The sequence below is a fragment of the Vigna unguiculata genome, chromosome 3 (genome assembly GCF_037176805.1).
Source record: "Vigna unguiculata cultivar grain cowpea cultivar isolate G323 ecotype 2 chromosome 3, ASM3717680v1, whole genome shotgun sequence".
Taxonomy (NCBI): Eukaryota; Viridiplantae; Streptophyta; class Magnoliopsida; order Fabales; family Fabaceae; genus Vigna; species Vigna unguiculata.
Genome location: NC_140794.1, coordinates 60,884,153 through 60,906,707, shown reverse-complemented (window position 1 = coordinate 60,906,707; position 22,555 = coordinate 60,884,153). Strand labels below are relative to the sequence as shown.

Genomic DNA, 22,555 nt, shown 5'->3' with positions numbered 1-22,555 from the left:
CTTCTCCATAAAAGAATAATCAAATTGATGTGACACATTACTTTTGAAAGTTTTCAAAGAGACAAACTATGAAGAACCTCCCATTGGCATAAAAACGTTAAATTGTAATTGTCAAGTCTCTCTTTATACTTGGTCTGTCCATAAAAAAAAATTCATCACTAATTCCACCACACCTTACTTTTAAGAATATTTTCATCAGTAAAAAAATTATATTTTATATTTAAAAAGAAAAAGTTAAAAAATAAAATAGTAGATGTAAAAATATGTTAAGTATATTAAAATTATAATAATTTTAAAGTTCGTAATTTCATTAAATTTGGGCATAGATTATAAAGTTTTCAAATATTTAATCTAGAACCAATAGAATAAATTGAATTTATAATTTAAATCTAGTTTATCTAATTAAAATAATTTAATAATTGAAAACAATAATATTTAACTGTATTTATTTTATTTGTTAACTTAAAATTTTACTGTAAATCATTATATTACTAATTGTCAAGTGAGAGTATTTCTTTCAGGGGTGACAAAACATTATTTTTCTATAATTAATTATTAAATTACGTAGACATATATCTCTCCGACACTCATATGCTATATGCTAGGAATTTTTTTTTACACATCCTTAGTTTCAATTAAATTATATACAGTCACAAAAAAAGAAAGACAACAAATATATTAGTATTGACAACAAAGCCTGATTGGTAAAAAAGTGTAACAAGGAGTTGAAAGAGTAGAAACTATGTTACATGCTTATACATACTTAGAACCCAACCCAAACATTATTAATGAAAAACCCAAAATCAACCTATTCTTCGGATGGATGCATGCATATAACAGGCTTATCTACAATTCCACAAAACCATGATAACAGCAATGCCTATAATACCAAATCCTAAAAGCTCTAGTCTTCAGCACTTTTCCTCAGCTGTGGACCCATTAATTGCTCCCATTTGCATAGCTGCTTGTTTAGGTTTCTTAGGCTTAAACCAAACTGCACAAACTGCAAATGCTACAAAATTAACGAAACTCAGAATAGTGAGTAGTCCATAGAACAAGTCAAGCCTGCCATTGTTTATGTTGTCGGCTAGCCACCCCTGACCATCTCTTGTCCCGGTAACTTTCTTCACAACTGAGACCAGGAAACTGCTCACGAAGAAACCCAGAGACAACGTTGTGAGAAACAGACCCGTGCTCATGGTTTTCATTCCTTTTGGAGACCGTGTTATGAAGAAATCAAGCTGGCCCGTGTATATGAATGCTTCACCAGAACCCACCAAGAAGAACTGTGGGATCAGCAAGAAAACGCTTATGGGAAGTGTTGCATGGTTCCCACCTACACTTTTTGCCACTGATAAACGTTTCCTCTCGCACGCAGAAGCAACCGCCATTCCTAAAATGGAAAGTACGAGGCCAATCGCAATCCTTTGTAGGTCGGTGAAACCTGGGACAAGATGGAACAAAACAATATTTTGGTGAATAAGTTGATTTTATACTATATACGCATTTAATTTTGTGAAACATGGAAACAACATGCATGCTATGTTTTCACATGCAGCTTTCTGCTAGTGCAATGTATATAATAATGTCATGATTAACATGACAGCAGAATTTCATTTTAAGTTATAATGTAGATAATTAAGGAATCTTAGTGTAGTACTTTTGAAGTAACTAAATCTAATAATGTGTTGTATACCTGGTTTGCCTTTCCACTTTTTCCAAAGGGGCATGATGAGTCGGTCATAAACACCTAGAGTGATTAGTATTGCAGCCACAAAAAACACTGTGAGAGAGCCTGCAGGGATTTGGAAACTCCCCATATTTCTTTCCATGGTGGAGGCTTGCTCAACCGAGAAGGTTATCATCTGTGCGTAAGTGGTCCAAAATATGATGGTTGTGGCCCACACTGGCAAAAGTCTCACCATCATTTTCACCTCCTCTACCCTTGTTAGCGAGCATAATTTCCATGGGTTTGGTGCAGAACCAGATGCATTTGTCTCAAAGTCACCTTCTGTCACAATGGCTGCTTTCTCCAAGAAACTACATAATTAAAAACATTAAACAAACAAGTTCATTAAAGATTTGGCTAGCTCCCACAAGGGTAGCAAAGATAATAAGCTTAATTACCGGAACTGGTCGGTGTGCTCTATTCTTGAAGCTTCAGGAGTGTCTTCATACAAAGAACCAACATTGTATGGGAGTTGCATCTTCCTTTTCTTTATTGATGCAACAATAACTTGGAAAATGTGGACAATGGGGCTTCCCAAACTCTTCTTGTACCTGTATCTTTTAGTTCCTGATAAGAACACCACAATGGCTACGATCATAGAAACAGAACATATCCCGTACGCCAAACTGCGACTCACTTCATCTTGCAAGTAGACGAGTACCGTGACGGCTGCCAGAGTTCCAAAACTAATGAAGAAGAAAAACCTGTTGAAGAAATATGCCATTTGGGATTTCTCCTTCTCATCTTTCTCATCGAATTGGTCGGAGCCAAATCCTGAAACACTAGATTTTAGGCCACCAGTTCCTAGTGCAATAAGGTACAGTGACAAGTATAAGATTCCCATTTGAAATCCATTGGCTTGTTTGCAACTGTCACTGTTGGCAGGGCAAGATGGTGGACGTAGCTGTGGCAGTTTTGTTGAGATTGCTAATGTAGCTGTTCCCTGAAATAACCATTCCCTCAAAGTTAAACTAGGGAGAACGTACACATAAAGCCAAAGCTTTCAACTTTATATAAATGAGTGTACATGTATCATTACGATTTGACTTTTATGAGAGAAGTAGTGACTAATAATTAATGTAACTAACCAGTGTTTGTATCGAAGCGAAGATTCCAATTGTCTTGTATCTGCCAAGGAAGGAATCTGCCAGAAAACCTCCCAGCAAGCACAGAAGAAATGATGTCCCCATGAAGTCAGTGACGGTATTAGCTGCAGTTGAGCTTGGCAGATGCATGACTGAGATCATGTATGTTACCAAGTTCACTGCAATCCCCATGGTGGAGAGCCTCTCCACGATTTCAATCCCTGAAGAATATTTAGAATTCACTTTCCACTGTTAGAATACAATTCGTGTAACTTAATCATTTATTATGTGGAAGTTAATATTGGCTTAATCTTTAGTCTTTTGTTGCAACAGAAAAGGGACCGAAAAAGGTTGCAGAGAAGCAAGTGATTAAAGCATGTGTCATAAAACAAAGAGTAAAATAGTTGTGTTCGTAAGTAGAGGCTGTAAATGAAAAGTGACACCTAATATATTGTGAAAGCCGAAAACAAATGAATAAAGTATGGTCAACTTTTAGAAAGTGGAGTGAAAAGGGAAGATGAAAAGGAGGAGACGAATGGAATATTGATGGATTCATTCACATCATAAAGAGGGAATAAAATAATATGCTTTTTTTCCTCAGAGGCCAAACAGAAGGTGACATATATATAAAAATTATGCTCAATCACAGGTATGCAAGGCTTTATTCCAATTGGTTTGTCTCCTCCCCCATATGCAATCATTGCCCCTAAAAGCTTTAGATATAAAAACTCCACTACTATACTGAAGGTTAATCTGTAAAACCATTTATGCTATGGTAACACCATAAAACTTTTAGGAGCCTTATCTCCTTCAAGTCACTGTTGCTACGAGGAGGCGTGTCGGAATTGGAAACAATAATACCCATTCAGAAGACTTTAGTTATAATGTCTTAATCTTTTAGGGAAATTGTTTTGTGAATATTAAAACAGGATAACAAAATATCGACATCACTTTTGGGATGTATATTTGAAATTTGTGTGTGCCGAAAGATTTCTGTAAGTGAGAATCTTTTTGTTGAATAAACGTGAAAGAACAGTGGGTGAGACATAATGACAAGGAAAACGCTGAGAGTATATATCCCATATTTGTTGGGAGGGTAGAGAGAAAATAAAATAAAAACAGAGAAAGTGATAGATGTAACAGACGAAAGTGATGTGAACTGAAATGAAAAAAAAAATGTGAAGATAATGTTTTAAATATTTAAATAACGAAAAAAATTATTTAATAGTTTAATTTTAAATCCTGTCAAGTTAAAACTAATTATAAATTATGTGAAATAAACTTTTAAATAGTTGATTGATTTAAATTAAATTCATTGAGTTAGTCTTTAGAAGCAAAGTTCTTCGAACTTGTATGCACCAACAGCACCCCCTATATCTATTTCTGCATCGCTGATTGATGAATCACCCTAATCTCCAACTTGTGACCAAAAGGATAAAAATAAAACAAAACAACCAAAGCTTTGAATGTTATATTCTGTGAGTTAAGTCTAATGTATGACATGTTCCAAAAATTGAGTTCCATAATTATGACCTACATGAGATGAAGTGGTGGAGATAAGGCTATTTCTACAAACCTAAAATAAGAGCTGCAGGTATCCAACCCCCAGTTTTGGATCTATCTGCAGGGAAGCCTTTATAGTCCACAGCTTCTGCAACAATCCAACTCATTTTTTCCTCCTGAAAAAGAATCAAAATGTTTTAAAAAAGCATATAACATTTCAAGTTACATGCAACATGTACCAAAAAACTATTCAGCAACAGATCTCAAAGACCACTGACCATTTTTTTTCTCTGAAGGAAGAAACTAGAAAAGACTTAAAGTGGTAGAAAGGTATGAGGCTTTGCTCTTCTAAACTCACAAGTAGGTTTGTGGTGAGAGGTTCCCCATTTATAGGCAAATGAGAATCCAAAAGCCACTATTCATTTGAGACAGATCATTGCTTGGTTTTTTTCATAAAGTTTAGAAGGATTAGGTTTGAGGCAATTAGTGGAAGGTTTAAGGCTACCTAGACTGAACTTATTTTTTCTGATAAGATATTTATTAATAATAATATTATTAATTAAGTAAATATGAAGGTAAGAAACAATGTTGATTGACCAGGAAGAATTGGGGGAACAATGTGTGGAATCTAGAACATGCAAGCATATAATATTTCAATATCTTTTTTTTTTTTTTTTTATGGTACAATACATTGATTTGAGTTATGAAGGCTGTGAGCCACTCCACTTTGGCCAACCCTTTGAAGTGGTTTTGCTACCCCACATCGGAAAAGGATTTCTACCTTTGGTTTTTGTGTGTAGGTAGATATGGACAGAATATGCAGATAGCCGCAGAAGGTGTCTTGTTTTGAGTTGAAAATAAAACATTATGACGATGAATTCATGTGTTTAATTAACATTAATCATTGTTATTGTCACTTTAACTATAAACAGACAGATCTTACCAACCGTCAATTTTTTCTACAAGAAAAGGAGGTTATATCTGGACGCACTTTACTACTATGAAGGATAAACATTTGTGGAATTAATGGTGGGAGAATCAAATCGTAAATTGACAAGCATATACACTCTCTGAATTTCTTTTTCTTGTGCACCCCACCAACTCCTTTTTTTGGTTTAACACTTGTGGGTTCTGCCTACTCACTTTTAATAGGACTTGTGAAGTTGCAGTGTTTTATTTGGAAAATGCTGAAATGTGTGGATTAATTTGAGATCTGTGTATATGGTAATTTATCCCTATGAATAGTGATGGATCTCAGATCTGAGTAGTAGTGAGAATAATACATCTTTTAACAAATAATTATTAGCTATGAGGATAAACATTAAAATTCAAATAAAATGCATAAAAAAATTGGGAAGCAATGGGTTCGGATTAATAAAAATAGAGAAAACCAAATATAAAACCCTATATATCTATCTATATGTAGAGTTTTTCTTATAGTCAAATAAGGAATCTCTTAATTAAGTAAATTCTTAAATTATTTCGAATTCTTAAATACTATTCGGCAAAAAATATTAAAACTGTCGGTTCATCTTAATAAGGGATAATATAAATAAAATCATATTAAAATACTCATAACTAAAAAATAGTTCCATTTGAAAAAAGAGTATTATAATTTTTTATATAAATATGTTGGTAACTCATTGACCAAATCCACCGAAAATATTTTTTCTTAAAAGATCGATCCCAACATTTTATTTCAAACGGGTGTATTTGCTTGCCCTTTAATATATTGGTGGTGATATACAAGCCACTCATTCTATACCAAACACTCTTATGTAATTTTATTTTTTATTTTTTATTTTTAAGTATTTTTTACCAATAGAATAATAAAATAAAGATGTTCACGATTATGTAGGTGTCAACCTTTTTACAAACATATATAAATTCTTCTCCACCACGCAAATAATTGGATTATCCCCGGTTCACATATTAAACCTATAGTAAAAAACTTATATTTATATTTTATTAAATTTGATTGGAGGTATTTTAGGATATAGTTCAAAATGAAAAGTGTGATGCGCAATATGAGAAATATAATTAAAATAATGGACATGTAAATAAAAATAATAATTGGTTAATAATTTAAAAATATATTTTATCAATAAAATAGAATTTTAACATGTTTAATTTTATAATTTTATGTTTGAATGGATAATTTTGTGAAACATTTATAATTTAATAAGCCAACTTAAAGGTTTTAAACAGCCAACTAACTTTTAATTATTTTTTTAACAGGGTTTTTTCCAAACATAATCTTCTAAGAGATTTTTTGTGTCCCTTAAAAAAAAAAGAAATATCGAACTAAATCTAGAAAACATAAGATAGAAGAGTATAATCTATTTATTATTAAAATGTTTTCCTACATTAAATACCGTAGAACTTTATATGTGATCATCACTGATACATCTATACTAGATGTGTTCCGATATTTTAGGATACTTTATCAATACTTATTAATGAAGTATATAATCTATAAAGTCGTATTACACTACAAGAAAATTTTTGAATAATGACAAATTTTGGTGACAACAATAAGTCATTATACAGTGACCAATTTAGATACCAATTTAAAAATTAAAAATTATTGACAACTAAAATAGTTCCAAACAATTATAATTGATATCTAAATTGATGATTAAAATAATTTTTATTATGAATTGATTTCTAAATTAGTTACTAACATGATCTACCAATGTTTTGACTACCAAAATAATTAATTTATAAATTGTCCACTAACATTAGCTACTAACAATGATATATTTATTATGTTTTTAAGAATTAATGTACATTTTTCAATATTTATATATCACATATCTATTACATATCGTATCCTATTATTTTCAAAATAAACATACGTATTAAATGTGTCGTATCTGATACACATATTGTGCGTCATATATTATAATAATGAGTTAATATCATATGTTAATAAGATAGTTTTTACGGTGAAAGATAACCATAAAAGAATTTCTTATGGAAGTTGAAAGAACCGAGAGCTAGGTAGGTTCACTCCAAACACTTATCCTTCCATAAAAAACAAATCATATTCATATATATCATCACCAACCCTTGTTTTCTGCTAAACACAGTGTTGTCATAAAACTCTTACACGTGTTCATCCATATGTATTTGGTCTAACTTATCTCTGCCAACAAAAACCAGTTCTGATAACAATATTTAGCGGAAATCAGTGTTGCCGTCAGTTGTTTTCATTACACATGTTAAGTTCTCTTACCCACCCATGATATATATGTTGCTTTAGTTAATGAACTTCCACTCTTGTATTCTAACAACCACTTTGTTCCTTGGTGCCACGGGGGTTGCAAAATTAGTATTTGGTTAGCTCCTGATTTTCTCTGTCTCAATCATAATATCAGCGATTGAGGAAGAGAAGGAGAATTTATTTGATATAATAGGAAAAAGCGGTGTAGCTTGGTGTATTCAAATACACAATGAGTTAAACAATTTGAAAACGAGTGTTGACTCAAATAATTGATATTGGGTGGGTCCTCAAAGTTGACAAAGAAAGAATCATTATTCCTATCTCTAAATAAAACCGTTGCATGCGGAACATCGACCTTAGCTCAAAAATGAACATCACAACAATAATGTTCAACTACAACCCATAGCCATTGCCCACACTACACAAGATCCATGTGGCCGATATTTCACGTGCAAGCCACTGCCACACGTACCAACAGACAACAACAACATAATTCTGGCTTTGCCGTCCAACCATTAAACCAACATGCAACATGGAAAAATCGCATTCCACTGTATCAATTCCAGAGTGCCCAATCAAACACGCAATCCTTTTGTGGATCTACCACTCAAAAAACTTCTAAACAATGTTTCATCACAAAAAATGCAACACCAACAACTAACAACTCTTTAAATTATTTTTACTGGAATAGTATTTATAAGATACCTGACATTACATTTAACATAAATCCTTAAAACTTAATGTTTATGTTTTCTTACATATTACTTAACCTTGAGACTTTCCAGACAACAAATATGTACCACTCACTAATTTATGTGTTCTTGCTATCAATCCTGTTCATTACTTTTATCACTCAATCCCAACCACTTCGCAGCATATCCATGTCCATTTTCTTATCATGGCATATCATGATTCACGACCCTGCATATCCCAGTATGGGATATTTTTTTTATATTCTCTTACTAACGACTTTATTTTCAATTTTGTTTCATATTATGTGGGTTCTCCCTCTTTTGTAACACTCTTTCTCTTGACGCCACTTCTCTGGTATGTTCTTAAATCCGCCACTACAGGTAAAGTCCACCCACTTGTGACCTTATTTGCCAACTAAGCCACTCATGTGCTTGTGGGTTCTGTCTATCATTGTGTTTTCGCATAATTCAATATGCAGAGTACTCTGCCTCCTAAGTTTCAAACTCATAATTCCCAACCTCTATTTCCTGGCTAAGATCGTTGTCAAGTCAAACACTTCATTATCAATTTTCACTCTTTTCTTCGCTTCTTTTCACTCATCTATTCATTCAATTATTTTGAGAACATATGTAAACATCTCAATTACTTTTTTTTAAGGATGGTGATATTACAGAAAAAAGATTCACCTTTTTCTTCTTAATTATCGAACCAGGTTAATAAAGTGATACAGATACAGACCCTCCCTTTGCCTATTAAATGTTCACACCTCATCATTTTCAACAACTTTTCTGTTTTATTCATCGTCTTCTTTTGACACAACAAAAAAATAAAAAAGCACGATTTCAGATTTTCCATAAAAAACTGCAAGAGCGTATCCTTTGAAATCTTTACTTATTCCCCAACATGCCTGCATTTATTGCTGTAATGTATATCTTGATAGTGTTGATCTCATGGACAACATTTTTTCCAATCACTTCAGGGTGGAATGGAATATGCTTAGATATTATTATGATAAAACCAAAAATGGCATAAGTGGCAGCAAAGTGTTGTAAGCAGACAAATTTTGAGGATGTGCTTGGTGGAATACGAAGGAATATTATTGATTGATTGATTAGCGCGTACTATGGTTGTTGTGGTTTGTATAGAAGTATTGTCAGGTGTAAAGTGGGTTGGATAAAGAATGTGAATGATTTTGTGTTGCGTACTGGTTTTCATTTTCACATCCGAAGCTGTGATTTTGAAAAGGGTTAGAAGTTCCAATGAGTGAGGGCCAGAGTGTTGAATGTTGTGATTAGTGGGAAGTAAATAAATTATTTTGTAAAGTGATATGATAAGCCTCCCCTTGATGCGGAAACAACTGGCGATAATGCAGAACATGTGCAACTGAGGATGGACTCAAAAACCTGCAACTTGACTCCGTAAAAGGAGCGTAGTTGGTTCCATTAATTTTTTTTTTTTGGATATTGTTCTCTAAAGTGAATAATTCATATTTTTAAAACAAACAAAAAAAAAGTCAAAATCGAAGTCTTGATAAGGAAAAATATTTTTAATTTTTTTTTTGGATATTGTTCTTTAAAGTAAATAATTCATATTTTTAAAACAAAAAAGAAAAAGTCAAAATCAGAGTGTTAGATATGAAAATCATTCAATTTGATGTTTTAGTTTATTTTGATCTCTTTATTATTTTTTATTAAATTTTGACCTCTAAATTTTTTTATAAAATTTAAATTTAGTCTCCTTACTATTTTTTATTCAATTTAGGCTTTTTTTTTTAAAATCATAAAATTTTATCCTTTTTAGTTTGAGACAAAATTAGTAATTAAATTTACTTACAAATTATATGTACATGTTAAAATAATTTTTTTTTTAATTTATACATCAAATCACTTCATCTAAATATAAAAAATTTAAGTATTTAGGTGGAGTGTAAAAAATTAAATAATTTGAATATTCAGGTGTAATGATTTGATGCATAAACTATAAAAAAATATTTTAACATGTATATATAATTTGTAATTGAGTTTAATTATTAATTTGATCTCAAATAAAATTTAATCATTTAAAAAATTAAATTGAATAAAAAATAATAAAAAGACCAAATTAAATATTTTTAAAAAATTAAATGATTAATTTAAATCGAATAAAAAAACTAAAATAAATCAAAATAATAAATTAAAGAACAAAATCATTAATTAATCCTAAAAAGAGGAAAATAAGTAGGACATAGAGCAAGAAGAACTAGGAGAAGATTTAAAAAACTAAAACATAAAACAATGTATACAATTAACTACATTAATTTTTGTAATGACAGAAAACCAAAACGAAACAGAGATTATTTATATAGGAATCAAAGAATTTTTAAAGGGTTCAGGATAAAACTTGTATTATCTATAAAAATGAAATAAATAATTAAATTTTACTTGTTGTTTTGAAAGAGTAGAGCCAATTCATGTCTATCCTCTTATAAACTATGAAAGTATTAAATATTTTATATTTTTAGAAGGTTAAAAGTGTTTATTTCATTTAATATTTTTTACCAACATAATATAAAGATTATTTTAAAGAGAAAGATGGCTTAACATCACTCAATTAAATATAATTTTGTGCAAGTCATTACCATTGAGGGAGAATTAGTGAAGTGTGCACTAATTGCTCATCATTAGTATAATAAAACATTATTTTATCCCCACTAATACAACATTATAAGTATCATTTTTTAAACTTTAATGTTCATTAACTTTAGTGAATCTTAAAATTCATTGTTCACGTTTTTTCTTACCTTAATTCATCCCATGGGTGGGTAAGGCACGTTTATTTTGCAGTTAACTATTTTTTATTTTCAGAAAACATTTATCATATGTCAGAAGCGATTTGATTTAAATCAAGATAAAATTAATGTTAATGAAGGAACTTTGTGTCCTTACGGACATGCATAAAATGAAATTAGAAAGGGAATAATATGATTAGTCATAAAAAGGATTAGCAGCAAGGATTAAGAGGAAAGGTCGTGAAACTAAGGAGTATAATAAACATTTGGATTAAGGTTAAAATCCGTTTTTTTTTCTCTAATTCGTTTAAAAATTTTAATTATAGTCCTAATTCTTATTTGGCACAATTAAGTTCTTTAATTTTTAAAAATAATCAAATTACATATTTTTTTCATTAGATTAACGTTAACATCATAATTGTAAATGTTGCGTATCAGTTTATAGTATTTTCAATCATATTTATTTTTTAATTTTTATGTTTTGTCGCGTGAACAGTCACATGTTTATCCACGTAATAATGTTTTATATTTAATTTAATTTTTATATTTCAAATTTTGACTCAATTAAATTTTAATATTTTTTAAATATAACAATAATATCCCTCCTTGAAATAAAACCAAATTAATAATTCAACCTAATTATTATATTAGGTCTCGTAAAATAAAATAGATAAAGTCCACCTCATTGGATTAGATACCATGAAACTAACAACTACAATGCATAGTTCGCAAACTTTTTATTTTCTAATTACGAGCGATAAAAAAAATCATTTAAGTAATATATATCATTTCCATATATACATAAATATAATTATTACATATAATTATTCAAATATACAACCATTTTATTTTTTAAATGTTATTTTTAAACTATTGATTAAATCAAAATAACCTCACTATATTTATAAGTTAATTTTATACGTAGAAACAAATTAATATATATATATATATATATATATATATATATATATATATTCATTTATTGAGAAAAATACATTATCAATTAAAAATATTAATGTCCTTTGATCTTAAGTACATTCACACACCCTCCAAAACAATAAATAAACTTAAACCTTACAACACTTTACTACAAATATAAGAAAAGTCAAATATAAGTTTAAAGTGTGTTTGACTAGGACAGAAATATCATGGACTTAAAGTTCATTATATAGTCACTAATATTCACACTATTGGTTATTTTAAATTATATGAAACTTTTTAAGACATGTTATTTTCACCCACTTAACTATATATATATATATATATATATATAAGTAATTCATTTAAAAAATATCATATTTGTTATAAAAAGAAAGGAGAGATTGTCAACTACCTAAACTTGCAAAAAAGATAATAATACTAAACCACTTTTAGGAGACAATTAGCAATACAATTTCTTTTAATAATTATTCCACTAAGAATCAAATTATTGAGTTACGACATTATTTAATCAACTTTCAGCGTGAATAGAAAGGAAATAGGATGGTAGAAAAATTTTAGACCGTAGTTTAAATGAACTTAACAAATTAATAAAAATTAAGTATATTTTCGGTCTTTGTTGTATTTATAAGCAAAACTTAAATTATTGTCTTTTCAAAATTTATATAAATTATTAACTTCGTAACTAACCGTGGGTTTATATATACTTTCATATGTTTTGATTATATATAGGTTATGTTTATAGTTATTGAGAGATTGTGGTTCCATATATGGTTATATGACATTAGTTTTACATATATAAGATATTTGACATTACTTTTACACAAAAATCTTAAGACAATGATGTTATGGGTCTTTATTTTTGCGTAGTGTTTAACTTTGTCTTTTCTATCCAATGTGAGATTTTTGACTCATACTTTGACTATTCCCAACGATCTTCCCTCAAGGGTAAGTCCCTTATTTTGTTTTTCTTTTTTTTTCATATGATATATTTCTCTTCAGGTGTATGGTGACTCCTTTTTCGTTATGGTTATGCGGTCAGTCACTCTGAACCGTCGTCTTTGATATCACTAATGGATTATAGGATTGTAGTCATTGAAAGATTGTGATTTCATATGGTTATATGACATTAATTTTACACATATAAGGTATTTGACACCACTTTTACACCAAATCCTTAAGATAATGGTGTTATGCGTCTTTATTTTTATATAATGTTTAACTTTGCTTTTCTGTTTAATGTGAGATTTTTGATTTAGACTATTTCCAACACTAACAATATATTAACGGAAAAAAAATGCCAAATGTCACTTTTTAAATTTTTTTTCGCTTTAATTTACATGTATGATCTCTTCTATTTGTAAAAAAAAAAAAAAGAAGTTAAAACTAAAAAATAAAAAAATAAAAACTCAATCAGGACAACAATATTGGAAGAGACCTTATACTGCAAAGCATGTTCTAAAGGCGAAAAGGCCTTTGAAAGTTAGGGGTAAAGAGTGACGTGTGAGAGAAAAGGAAATCAATTTTGGTTTTCTAAAACAAATTTAAAAGTGAGAAGAGATTGTTGATCGACTGGTCAAACATGGTTCGCTTAAACCTCACTCATTTTTGTCTTTATTACATACTAATTACAACTTTACATGTCATCCAAACACGTAACACATCAATTCAGTCATATGTTTTACAAAATTAATTAACATCAATAATTTTGAGGCTCATTCTACCATTTCTTCCATATTAATATTAGTCGATTCTTACCGGCTTAAGATTAAATTGTCAATATACTCCTATAATATTTTCAAAAATCTTAAATAATATATAATATATAAGTAGTTTGATATAATCTAAATAAAAATAATTTTAAACTAGTTTTTAAAATTACTTTGAAATATAATTTTATTCTTTTGCCATCGTTATTTTATGAAATTATCTAAAACTAGTTAATATTTAAATAAGGCTGCTTAGATCGAATTACTTAAAACCTCTTAAAAAGATGCTTTAAAAAATAATATTTTCCATATAGAACATTTTGAGAAACGCTAATAATTCCTTCTTCTTTTGTAGACTATTACGCTTTTCTTATCCTTGGTATGTTTATATCATTGTTTTACTCACAATAAACATTTTCCATAAAAAAAAATCTACAAATGGACTTTTTGTCTATATTATTTATCAAAATAATAATGTTTATTGAGTTTAAAAGAGTCGAATTTTGATGAAACTTACTCTTTTGTAAATAAATGAATAGAAAGCAGTAAAAAAACTTAAAAAAAAAGGTTCAAATAATAATCCATTTTGTATGAGTGTCAAAGTGAGTCAATTCGACTCATACAGATCGACTAATCATGAGTTGAGTTAAAAAAATGTTAGTTTAACTTGGTTTATTGTTTGGTGAGCTAAAAATTTTATAACTTGATCTAATCCATCACGAATTGATGGAGTAGTGAGTTGGTTCACTTACAATTTATTTTTTTATTTTTCAATTTATTTTAATTATTGATTATATTACAATGACAGTAAATTAACTTAATTTATTTTTTATAATAGTGGAATCAATGTGTTCACCTAATTCTCAAAATATTATTATAAAAATAATACCTAAATATTATAATATCAATGTATATAACTTGACAACAAATTAAACAATTATAACAAAAAAATTTAAAAATTGTAAAAAAATGTTAGTGGATTAAATGAGTCAACCCACCTTCAACTCGGTTCGAATCCGTTTAATGAGTGTGTTAAGTGAGTCGGGTTCAGTTCAATCCACTTATGAAAAAATTAAATATTTCAACTTTTAACTCAACTCAATTGAATTCATGATGAGTCGGATTGACTCATGAGTTAAAACTAATTTTAACATTGTGGATCCAAACTTAATTTTTGAAAAGGAAAATTAAATAAGTGGTCCAGATTTAATCTTTTTCAAAATAAGTTTTGTTGTGAAAAAATTCACAAATTAATCGGATAAAATTTATTATGTACAACAAAAAAAACCAATATTTAACTTATCAATCATTACCATTTTATAAATAAAAAAATTAGTGGTCTTCATTAGCATGGATGACTAAATTGATTTATAAGATATGACCGACATCAATTTAAAATAGTGAATGACGATAATGAATCAGCGGAAACAGAATCATCACTAAGATGCTTAGATGAAACTTTTTCACTGATTAAATTGGAATATTCTTTTCGCACCAACACACGTTATCCATGTGTATTTACCCTTTTTATATTATTATAATATTTTTATATATAATGTAATTTTGGTTACTATAGACGTTGGACTATAATTATCCAATAATGTAAACTAATATCGTAAAATTAAATTAAAAATGAAAATATAACTAATTACCTTTTTATGTATTTAAAATATAAATGTAATAAGATTTACACAATAATAATCATATTCCCTGTTGTCAAATAATTTATTTCAAGCTTTTTTATTTAAATACACTAAAAATTCATTAAATGGTAATATAAATTGTTTGTATTTTGATGTTTGTAATAAAATTCAATAAAAAAAATCATTAAATGTTTGTAATAAAATGTCACTTCATACTACAATCTATACTTAATAAAATGTATATTTGTATTAGTTGTATTTTGATGTTTTAAAATTGACAGAGCATCTAAAAAGTAGATAAATGACATTTTACTTGTTTTGTGCTATTATGATGAATTTGTTTTGAAGCTACATGTTTTAGTGTAGATTCTAGTGTTTTTTTACAAAATTTATTTAAATTAGTTAACTTGTAATTTGGTTATACTATGTTTAGTTTCTCAAAAGGAATTAATTACTCTATTACTTGAATATTAACGACAATGTACCAATTGTTCTATTCAAATTTTGAAATAAATTGTCTAGTACTGAAAAAAAATAAAAATTAACATGCATTTCTTTCGGTTAAAAACTGTGTACTTAAGTATGCAGCCTTTTTTTTTACTTTGAGAACATTTCTTGAAATAAATTATAAAGATGTGGAAATTTTAATTATCAAAAATTTTTTAACCTGCACACTTATATTGTGTTCACTTGAGAGTATTTTAGAAGAGTGGGAGAGAAATAATTTGAGGATGATTGATGTGTTTTTTTGTAAGATTAGAGAGAAAAGAAAAATTAAAGAAATTGAGAGATTTCATTATTTTTCTTAATTCAAGTTGATTTATGTGTATGTTTTCTTAATTTATGTAAGTTAATGATGAAAATTATCACTAATAATATTATATAATTATCATAATAATGTAAATATATGATTTTTAAAATTATATTACAACAACAATTAATAATCTAAATTTTTAAATTGTTTACAAAAAAAAATCAATATGTAAATATATTGTAATGTATTATGTTTTATTAAAGTAATTTTTTTCTGATTTATTCATTAAATATTTTTTATAAAATAAATCTAACTTATCTAAATATAATTTTTCTCTCAATTAAACTTATTTTTTAGTTTATCACATAAATCAAATCACTCATAAATCTTTAAAAAATTTATTTCTAAATCCATCCACTTGCATTTTTAAATTCCTTAAAGTGAACAATACAAACTTTATTCTCTAATTCATTTTTTCCTCTCCTTCAAATCAATCTTCACAAATGAACACACTCTTGAATTTTATTACAAAATTAGTTTGGTGTGGTTAAAAACTAACCCCGTTCAAAACAATTAAAAAGAAATAAATAATAGATTTATTTAAACACAAAACTTTACATATATAGAATCTAAATAACAGAAAACCATTTAGATAATTTGTTCAGACTTAACATCACTATATTTTCCTAATATTCGGTATCGTGTGCTCTTGATCATATAATCGTGGTTTAGAACAATTAAAATCTCACCAAATTAGTATTTAGAAAGGCACTTGATAACACTTTGACACTGTTAATTATGAAAATGCCAGACACAAGGAAAATGTGGAGGAGAGGAAAATATTTCACCCTATGATTCTAACGTCTTGAAACTAAATTTATAGGTCATGCCGAAATTTTTTTATCAAATTTGGTTTAATTTCTTCACACCACACCATGCAAGTTACAACACACCCAATCCAATATCCAAGCCGATATCTCGTGATAATTGAAGTGATAAAAGTAATTATTATTTTGAAATAAACTTATATAAATTTTATTTACACACATGGTAGTATTTAATATATAATTTCCAAGACACGTGGTAAGTAATGCATTATTTAAGTGATGTGTAATATTGTAATCCATTATTGCTAAAAGTTGAGCAATAATTTGTTGACTTTTCTCTCCAACCTCCCACCTTAAACAATCGATTAAGAATAGACCTCAACTTAAGATAAAGAGAAAAATAAAAGAACTTGTTCTATTCTTAGTTTTATGTACATGGACTTACATGTTGGGTTATATTCGTTGATATGTTTTGGGTTATAGTTATCTTGAATTATGATCATGGGAGATTGTTATTATATATATATATATATATAAAATATTTTATACTATTTTTATTTTTAAAATTTTAAGATAATGGTATTATGAGTTTTTATTCTCATATAATGTTTAATTTTGTCTATCTTATTTAATATGAGACTTTTTGACTCACACTTCAATTATTTCAAACACTTACTCGTATCTCTAAAATATTAGTATTAGATAAGAAATTAATGCTAAATTTTTAAATCTACACTAGAAATGGATTTAAATTTTTTTGAAATAGCATAATAAATGTTTTTATTTTCTTTCTTTCTTTTATGGTGGTAGTTTGTGCATAGAAGATAAATGTGATTCACGAACTGTGAAACATGAAGCGGGAGTTGAAACAATGATTCACCTGCAATGGTTTTGTTCACTTAATAAGTGAAGAAAAACAGAGTTGATAAAATGGTTGAGACAAAAAAAAATGGGACTGGTGATGCTTTTGGTTGAACTTTGAAGGAACAATAATAATAAAATGGCCGACAGTGCCATTAATAATACTGCGTTTTAGAAGGCTCACCTGGACGTGTGTCCCAGCCAGTGCTAGATTTGTTTCTATTTCAAAGGTATATCCAAGGATAAGAACAATTAATTTATCCAAAACACTTTATTTTTGGAAACTTTAATCTATTTATTTTAATACTCATGTTTTCATGTTTCTTTGTTTCCATTTAATTTTTTAATGGTCCAATACAAGCTTGGTGCTTTTGTTTTATGGATTTCCATACAAATAATGCATTTGCTAGTTTTGTTATTTTATAAGCATTTTGTCATAATTACAATATGATATTTTTGTGTAAATATGAATAGGACCTATATTTGGATTTTAGAACTTTGTTTTTCTTATTTATTAACTATTAGAAACTAGCTTGATGCTTGGTTTATTTTGTTTCACCAATATTTTTACATTGTTGCTATCTTTTTGGGAATTTCGTGGTAGTGTTTTTATTAACCTAGTTTAGTGAGTTTGAAACTAAAGAATAATACTCTAACATCTTTGTAAGATTAAAATAAAAGATAAATTCTAACTAGTTATCTTTGAATACAGTTTGTGATTCAAACACGTGTAAATGAATTAAAAAAATGTGCAGTAAACGAATATTTTATATTCAAATCATTAAACTCGTTCAAAACGTTAACTAATGTCTTTATAATCTAGCAATAACACACAGGTCTCAAAACATAATATAAATTTTATTACAAAATACTGTGAATAATATTTGTTGCTTTGTACCTAAATTTTTGGTTGGTGTTTATATTGATTTAGTTTTGTTTTTTACCTAAACAATATGCAATTAAGAGTTTAATTAAGGTCATAGTAAAATTGATGGAAAGAAAAATGGAGAGGTAACATATTTCCTCACCTGGATATCCAATAACTAAATCAAATCTTAAAATAATGTGATTGTAATTTCATTTTGATAACTTTAAACTATTTTAAATAAAAGATAACATATTATAACTACAAGTTCTACACTTAAATCACGAGATCAAATTTTAAAATTTCGAACAAAATCGTGAGCGGCAGGATTCGAACCTGCGCGGGCAGAGCCCACATGATTTCTAGTCATGCCCGATAACCACTCCGGCACGCCCACATGATGTCTTTCTAAGAGAGGTGTTTTTTACAATTTTTCAAGTTTTGTAAATTCGTCAGATAATGAGAAAAAGAAAACGTGAGCGGCAGGATTCGAACCTGCGCGGGCAAAGCCCACATGATTTCTAGTCATGCCCGATAACCACTCCGGCACGCCCACTCAGTGACGTCGCTTCTAAATTTTTAGAATTTATATTATATAAATATAAAGTAATAAAAGAAATCATTGTTCTGAAACCATTTTAGAACAAAAATATATATAAACAATTCTTACATTGTATTGTATATGTGAGAAATTTAAATTTATTTATCTAAGTAAATAATTTTATATGTCACCTTAATAAAAGGTAAAAAATAGATCAAATTACATCACATAAATTTATATAAAATATTATACCTTTTAATATATTTTGATTAGATAATATCTTTTGAGACCTATTATTGGATTGAAAGAATCACATGAATTATGTTTACGAAAAAATATGTTCACATGTTTTTTAATATCTTATTTATATGAATGAAAATAAACATAATACATATTTTTTTTATATACATTGAGCTTAATTTTAATAAATTTAACAATGATTGGAGGAATAAGATTCACTTTTTTTTTTTTAAATAAGGTTATTGGTGATATAACATTTCGTAAGCGCCACAAATTATTATATTATTATAGATTGTATCAATATGTGTGACAGAAATTTGGTAGGTCACAATCAAATTATTACACTATTAATTAAAAAAGTTAACTTTTGGTCTCATAATAAGATTCTATCGTTGATATACCAAAACTAAGATAATGAATTTAATTGCCAGAGACTTTGCGTAGCTACAACCGTACTATGAACTTATGATAATTATTTTTGTTTTATTTTAATTTGTTGAATTAAAAAGAAAACGAAGTATGCAGATACTCCTAAAATTTGTAGCAATGTGTATTGCTGGCTACCACAGAATTCTTCTGAAAAATATTATAGTCAGTTTGCTTTATTGTAGTTTGTTGAATTAAAAATAACAAGATATATGCAGATACTCTAAAAACTCACTGATACGAATCGCATTAAATAGCATTGTATCAATTTAAAACATTACTCATACCAGTTATCACAAAAATACCATTCGCAAATAACTTTTGACGACATAAAAGAAAATCAATTAGGTTAACACATAAAGCCTATTGGGTAAACATAGCACAGCTCGTCCGGTCAAAGCCTCAGAAGGAGCAATTGCCACAACTCAAGAAGCCCATCATACGGATTATGAATTTTTCAGATCAAAAGCTTCTCAATAGCATCCTGCAAACCAAAAAATAGAAAACACTCAGAAACCAATTTCAATAAACTATATATATTTTTGTGTGTGCCAATAAATAATATAAGAGACATTTGGTATCAACAGGGCAAATCTAAGAAAGAAAAGCAAAGTGCATATGCATACCTTTAGTTGCTGGATTTGAGATTTCAATTGGCTTCCTTCATTGGTTGTCACAGAACAAGCAATCACTGGCCTAGTGACCCCACAGGCACGCCCAAGTGCTTGTTTTGATGGGACAAACACATAGGGCACGTTCTAAAAAATTGAAACAAGTGAGAAACAAAAATCACAGTATCATCAAATTAAAACGAATCAGCAGGAATGGTTAAAAAAGCCTAGTATTTTTCAATTAGCCACACAGGCAAGAAAGATTTACAGAACTGATTAGGTTTCACTAATATCATAACTATGCAGACCATTCAAGGTTATGGATTTGGCTCATTATCGCTCATGGCTACGCTAACACAAATTAAAGTTCAACATTTGTTTAGCAGTAAATGAAACATCTCAAAACAAGGTTATCAAACAATTGTAGATGCAACTGTAAACAATATCAAATAATAAATAGCATGTGGCTACTTATAAGGAAAATAATATACCTTGTCCTCAGCAAGTAGAGGAAGATGAAGAAGAATCTCAAGGGGCTCAGTATCAGCAGCCATTACAACAAACTCAGAGATACCTCTGTTAAGGGTCTTGGTGGCTGCAAATCCAATACAAAAAGCACATTATCCACTTATCATACGCAGTGAAGATTAATAACAAAAAAAAAGTTAACACTAAGAAAATACAATTAGCTAGTTACCTTCATTTGCACCTTTTTTGAGCTGCTTGTAGTTTGCAGCTTGCTGAACAAGATCTAGTATGGTTATTGTGAGCTGAGCATCAGCCAAAGGGTAAGCTTTGGGGTTCACTGGTTCTCCTGTCTGCGTTTTGCACCAACACAAACACAACAACGAAATTCAACAATCAATTAAACCTTTCAAACAATGAGAATAGAATGAAAAAAAAAAAATAGCAGAAAAGAAGAAGATACCATTGCTGATTGAACGGAGGCAGGAGGGCGTTAGGGTTTTTCGTTTCAACAGAACGAGGAATAACAAATGTTGGGCTTTTATGCGGATTTAAGTCGCCGTTGCAGGATCTTTCTTTGACTTCAAGGCCCAGCAACATACAAAAGGACTTAAAATCTTTTTTCTAATATTTGCTTATAAATAAATAATTATCTATAACAATATATAAAAAATTTTCTTTCTGTTCATATTTTAAATTATCAATTTTATTATTTAAAATTTAATTACTTATTAAATTTTTAAAAATTAATCGTTATTTTTATAAATATTTTATAAAATCGTTTATTTCTTTTTATTTTTCTTATTTATCAAAAATTATTTTTTTATCTTTTCTGATATATTTCACTTTAATTTTAATAAATATAATTTTATTTTATATAATCATCAACTACTAATATAATATCACATATATTTAAAAAATGTGTACACACATACGTTACGCCTGTGTTTACACTAATGTAATACTAGTAAAATTTGTGCTTTTATATATTTTAAAGAAAAAATAATATTAATACTAATTGTTATATAAAAAATATATTATTATACCAGTAATTACCTTAGTATTTGAATAGTTATATTAATTTTTATTTAAAAATATAATTAAGAATTAAATACAAAATTGAAATATGTATCATTTAATTTATTGTTTTTTTATTTTGAAATATGATTAAAGATGAAATAAGAATATAAAATGTGTATTTTTATATATTAATATGAAAATTATGTTACAGTGATAAAAAAATATAAACTTTATGCTTTTATATTCCTTAAAGAAAAAATATTCATATATTTTTTCATCAAGATTAATAATAGTGGTTATATACAAAAAAATAACAGAAAAGATTACATAGTCACTTTAATAATTTTTTTTAATTTTCATTTAAACCCCAGTTAAGAGTAAAATAAAAATAAAAATAAAAATATTAAATATATATATATATATATATATATGCTTCTTTATTGTTATAATTTTTGTTTAGTTTTAAAATATACTCAAAGATGAAATAGAAATATAAAATATGTACTTTTATATATTATAATAATAATAATAATAATAATAATAATAATAATAATAATAATAATCTAAACAATGAAAATGGATTAAATTTGCTTTTTTCTTATGCAACTATTTGTTAAAATTTTAAATTAAAAAATATTAATCGAACAATAT

At 28.0% G+C, this 22,555-nt stretch overlaps 2 protein-coding genes and 2 non-coding genes across 4 annotated transcripts; all 4 read right to left on the bottom strand.

Annotated features, from left to right (window-relative positions):
* Positions 1–655: 655 nt before the first annotated feature.
* On the bottom strand, positions 656–4,789 carry LOC114178746 (Major facilitator superfamily protein). The gene is made up of 6 exons (XM_028064811.2): positions 4,596–4,789; positions 4,391–4,493; positions 2,818–3,035; positions 2,128–2,672; positions 1,697–2,040; positions 656–1,444 (listed from the first exon to the last, which is right to left on the bottom strand). Exons 1-6 carry the CDS (start codon positions 4,596–4,598, stop codon positions 912–914), a joined length of 1,746 nt encoding a protein of 581 aa, XP_027920612.2. The 5' UTR covers positions 4,599–4,789; the 3' UTR covers positions 656–911.
* A 14,127-nt stretch (positions 4,790–18,916) lies between these two features.
* On the bottom strand, positions 18,917–18,998 carry TRNAS-AGA (transfer RNA serine (anticodon AGA)). Its single transcript has one exon. It is a non-coding gene; the product is annotated as a tRNA-Ser (tRNA).
* Positions 18,999–19,075: 77 nt separating this feature from the next.
* Positions 19,076–19,157, bottom strand: TRNAS-AGA (transfer RNA serine (anticodon AGA)). The gene has a single exon. It is a non-coding gene; the product is annotated as a tRNA-Ser (tRNA).
* An 870-nt stretch (positions 19,158–20,027) lies between these two features.
* On the bottom strand, positions 20,028–21,486 carry LOC114177103 (uncharacterized). Its single transcript, XM_028062348.2, has 5 exons — positions 21,348–21,486; positions 21,117–21,237; positions 20,911–21,014; positions 20,435–20,566; positions 20,028–20,292 (listed from the first exon to the last, which is right to left on the bottom strand). The coding sequence occupies exons 1-5, from the start codon at positions 21,348–21,350 to the stop codon at positions 20,266–20,268; spliced, it is 387 nt and encodes a 128-aa protein (XP_027918149.1). The 5' UTR covers positions 21,351–21,486; the 3' UTR covers positions 20,028–20,265.
* Positions 21,487–22,555: the final 1,069 nt, after the last annotated feature.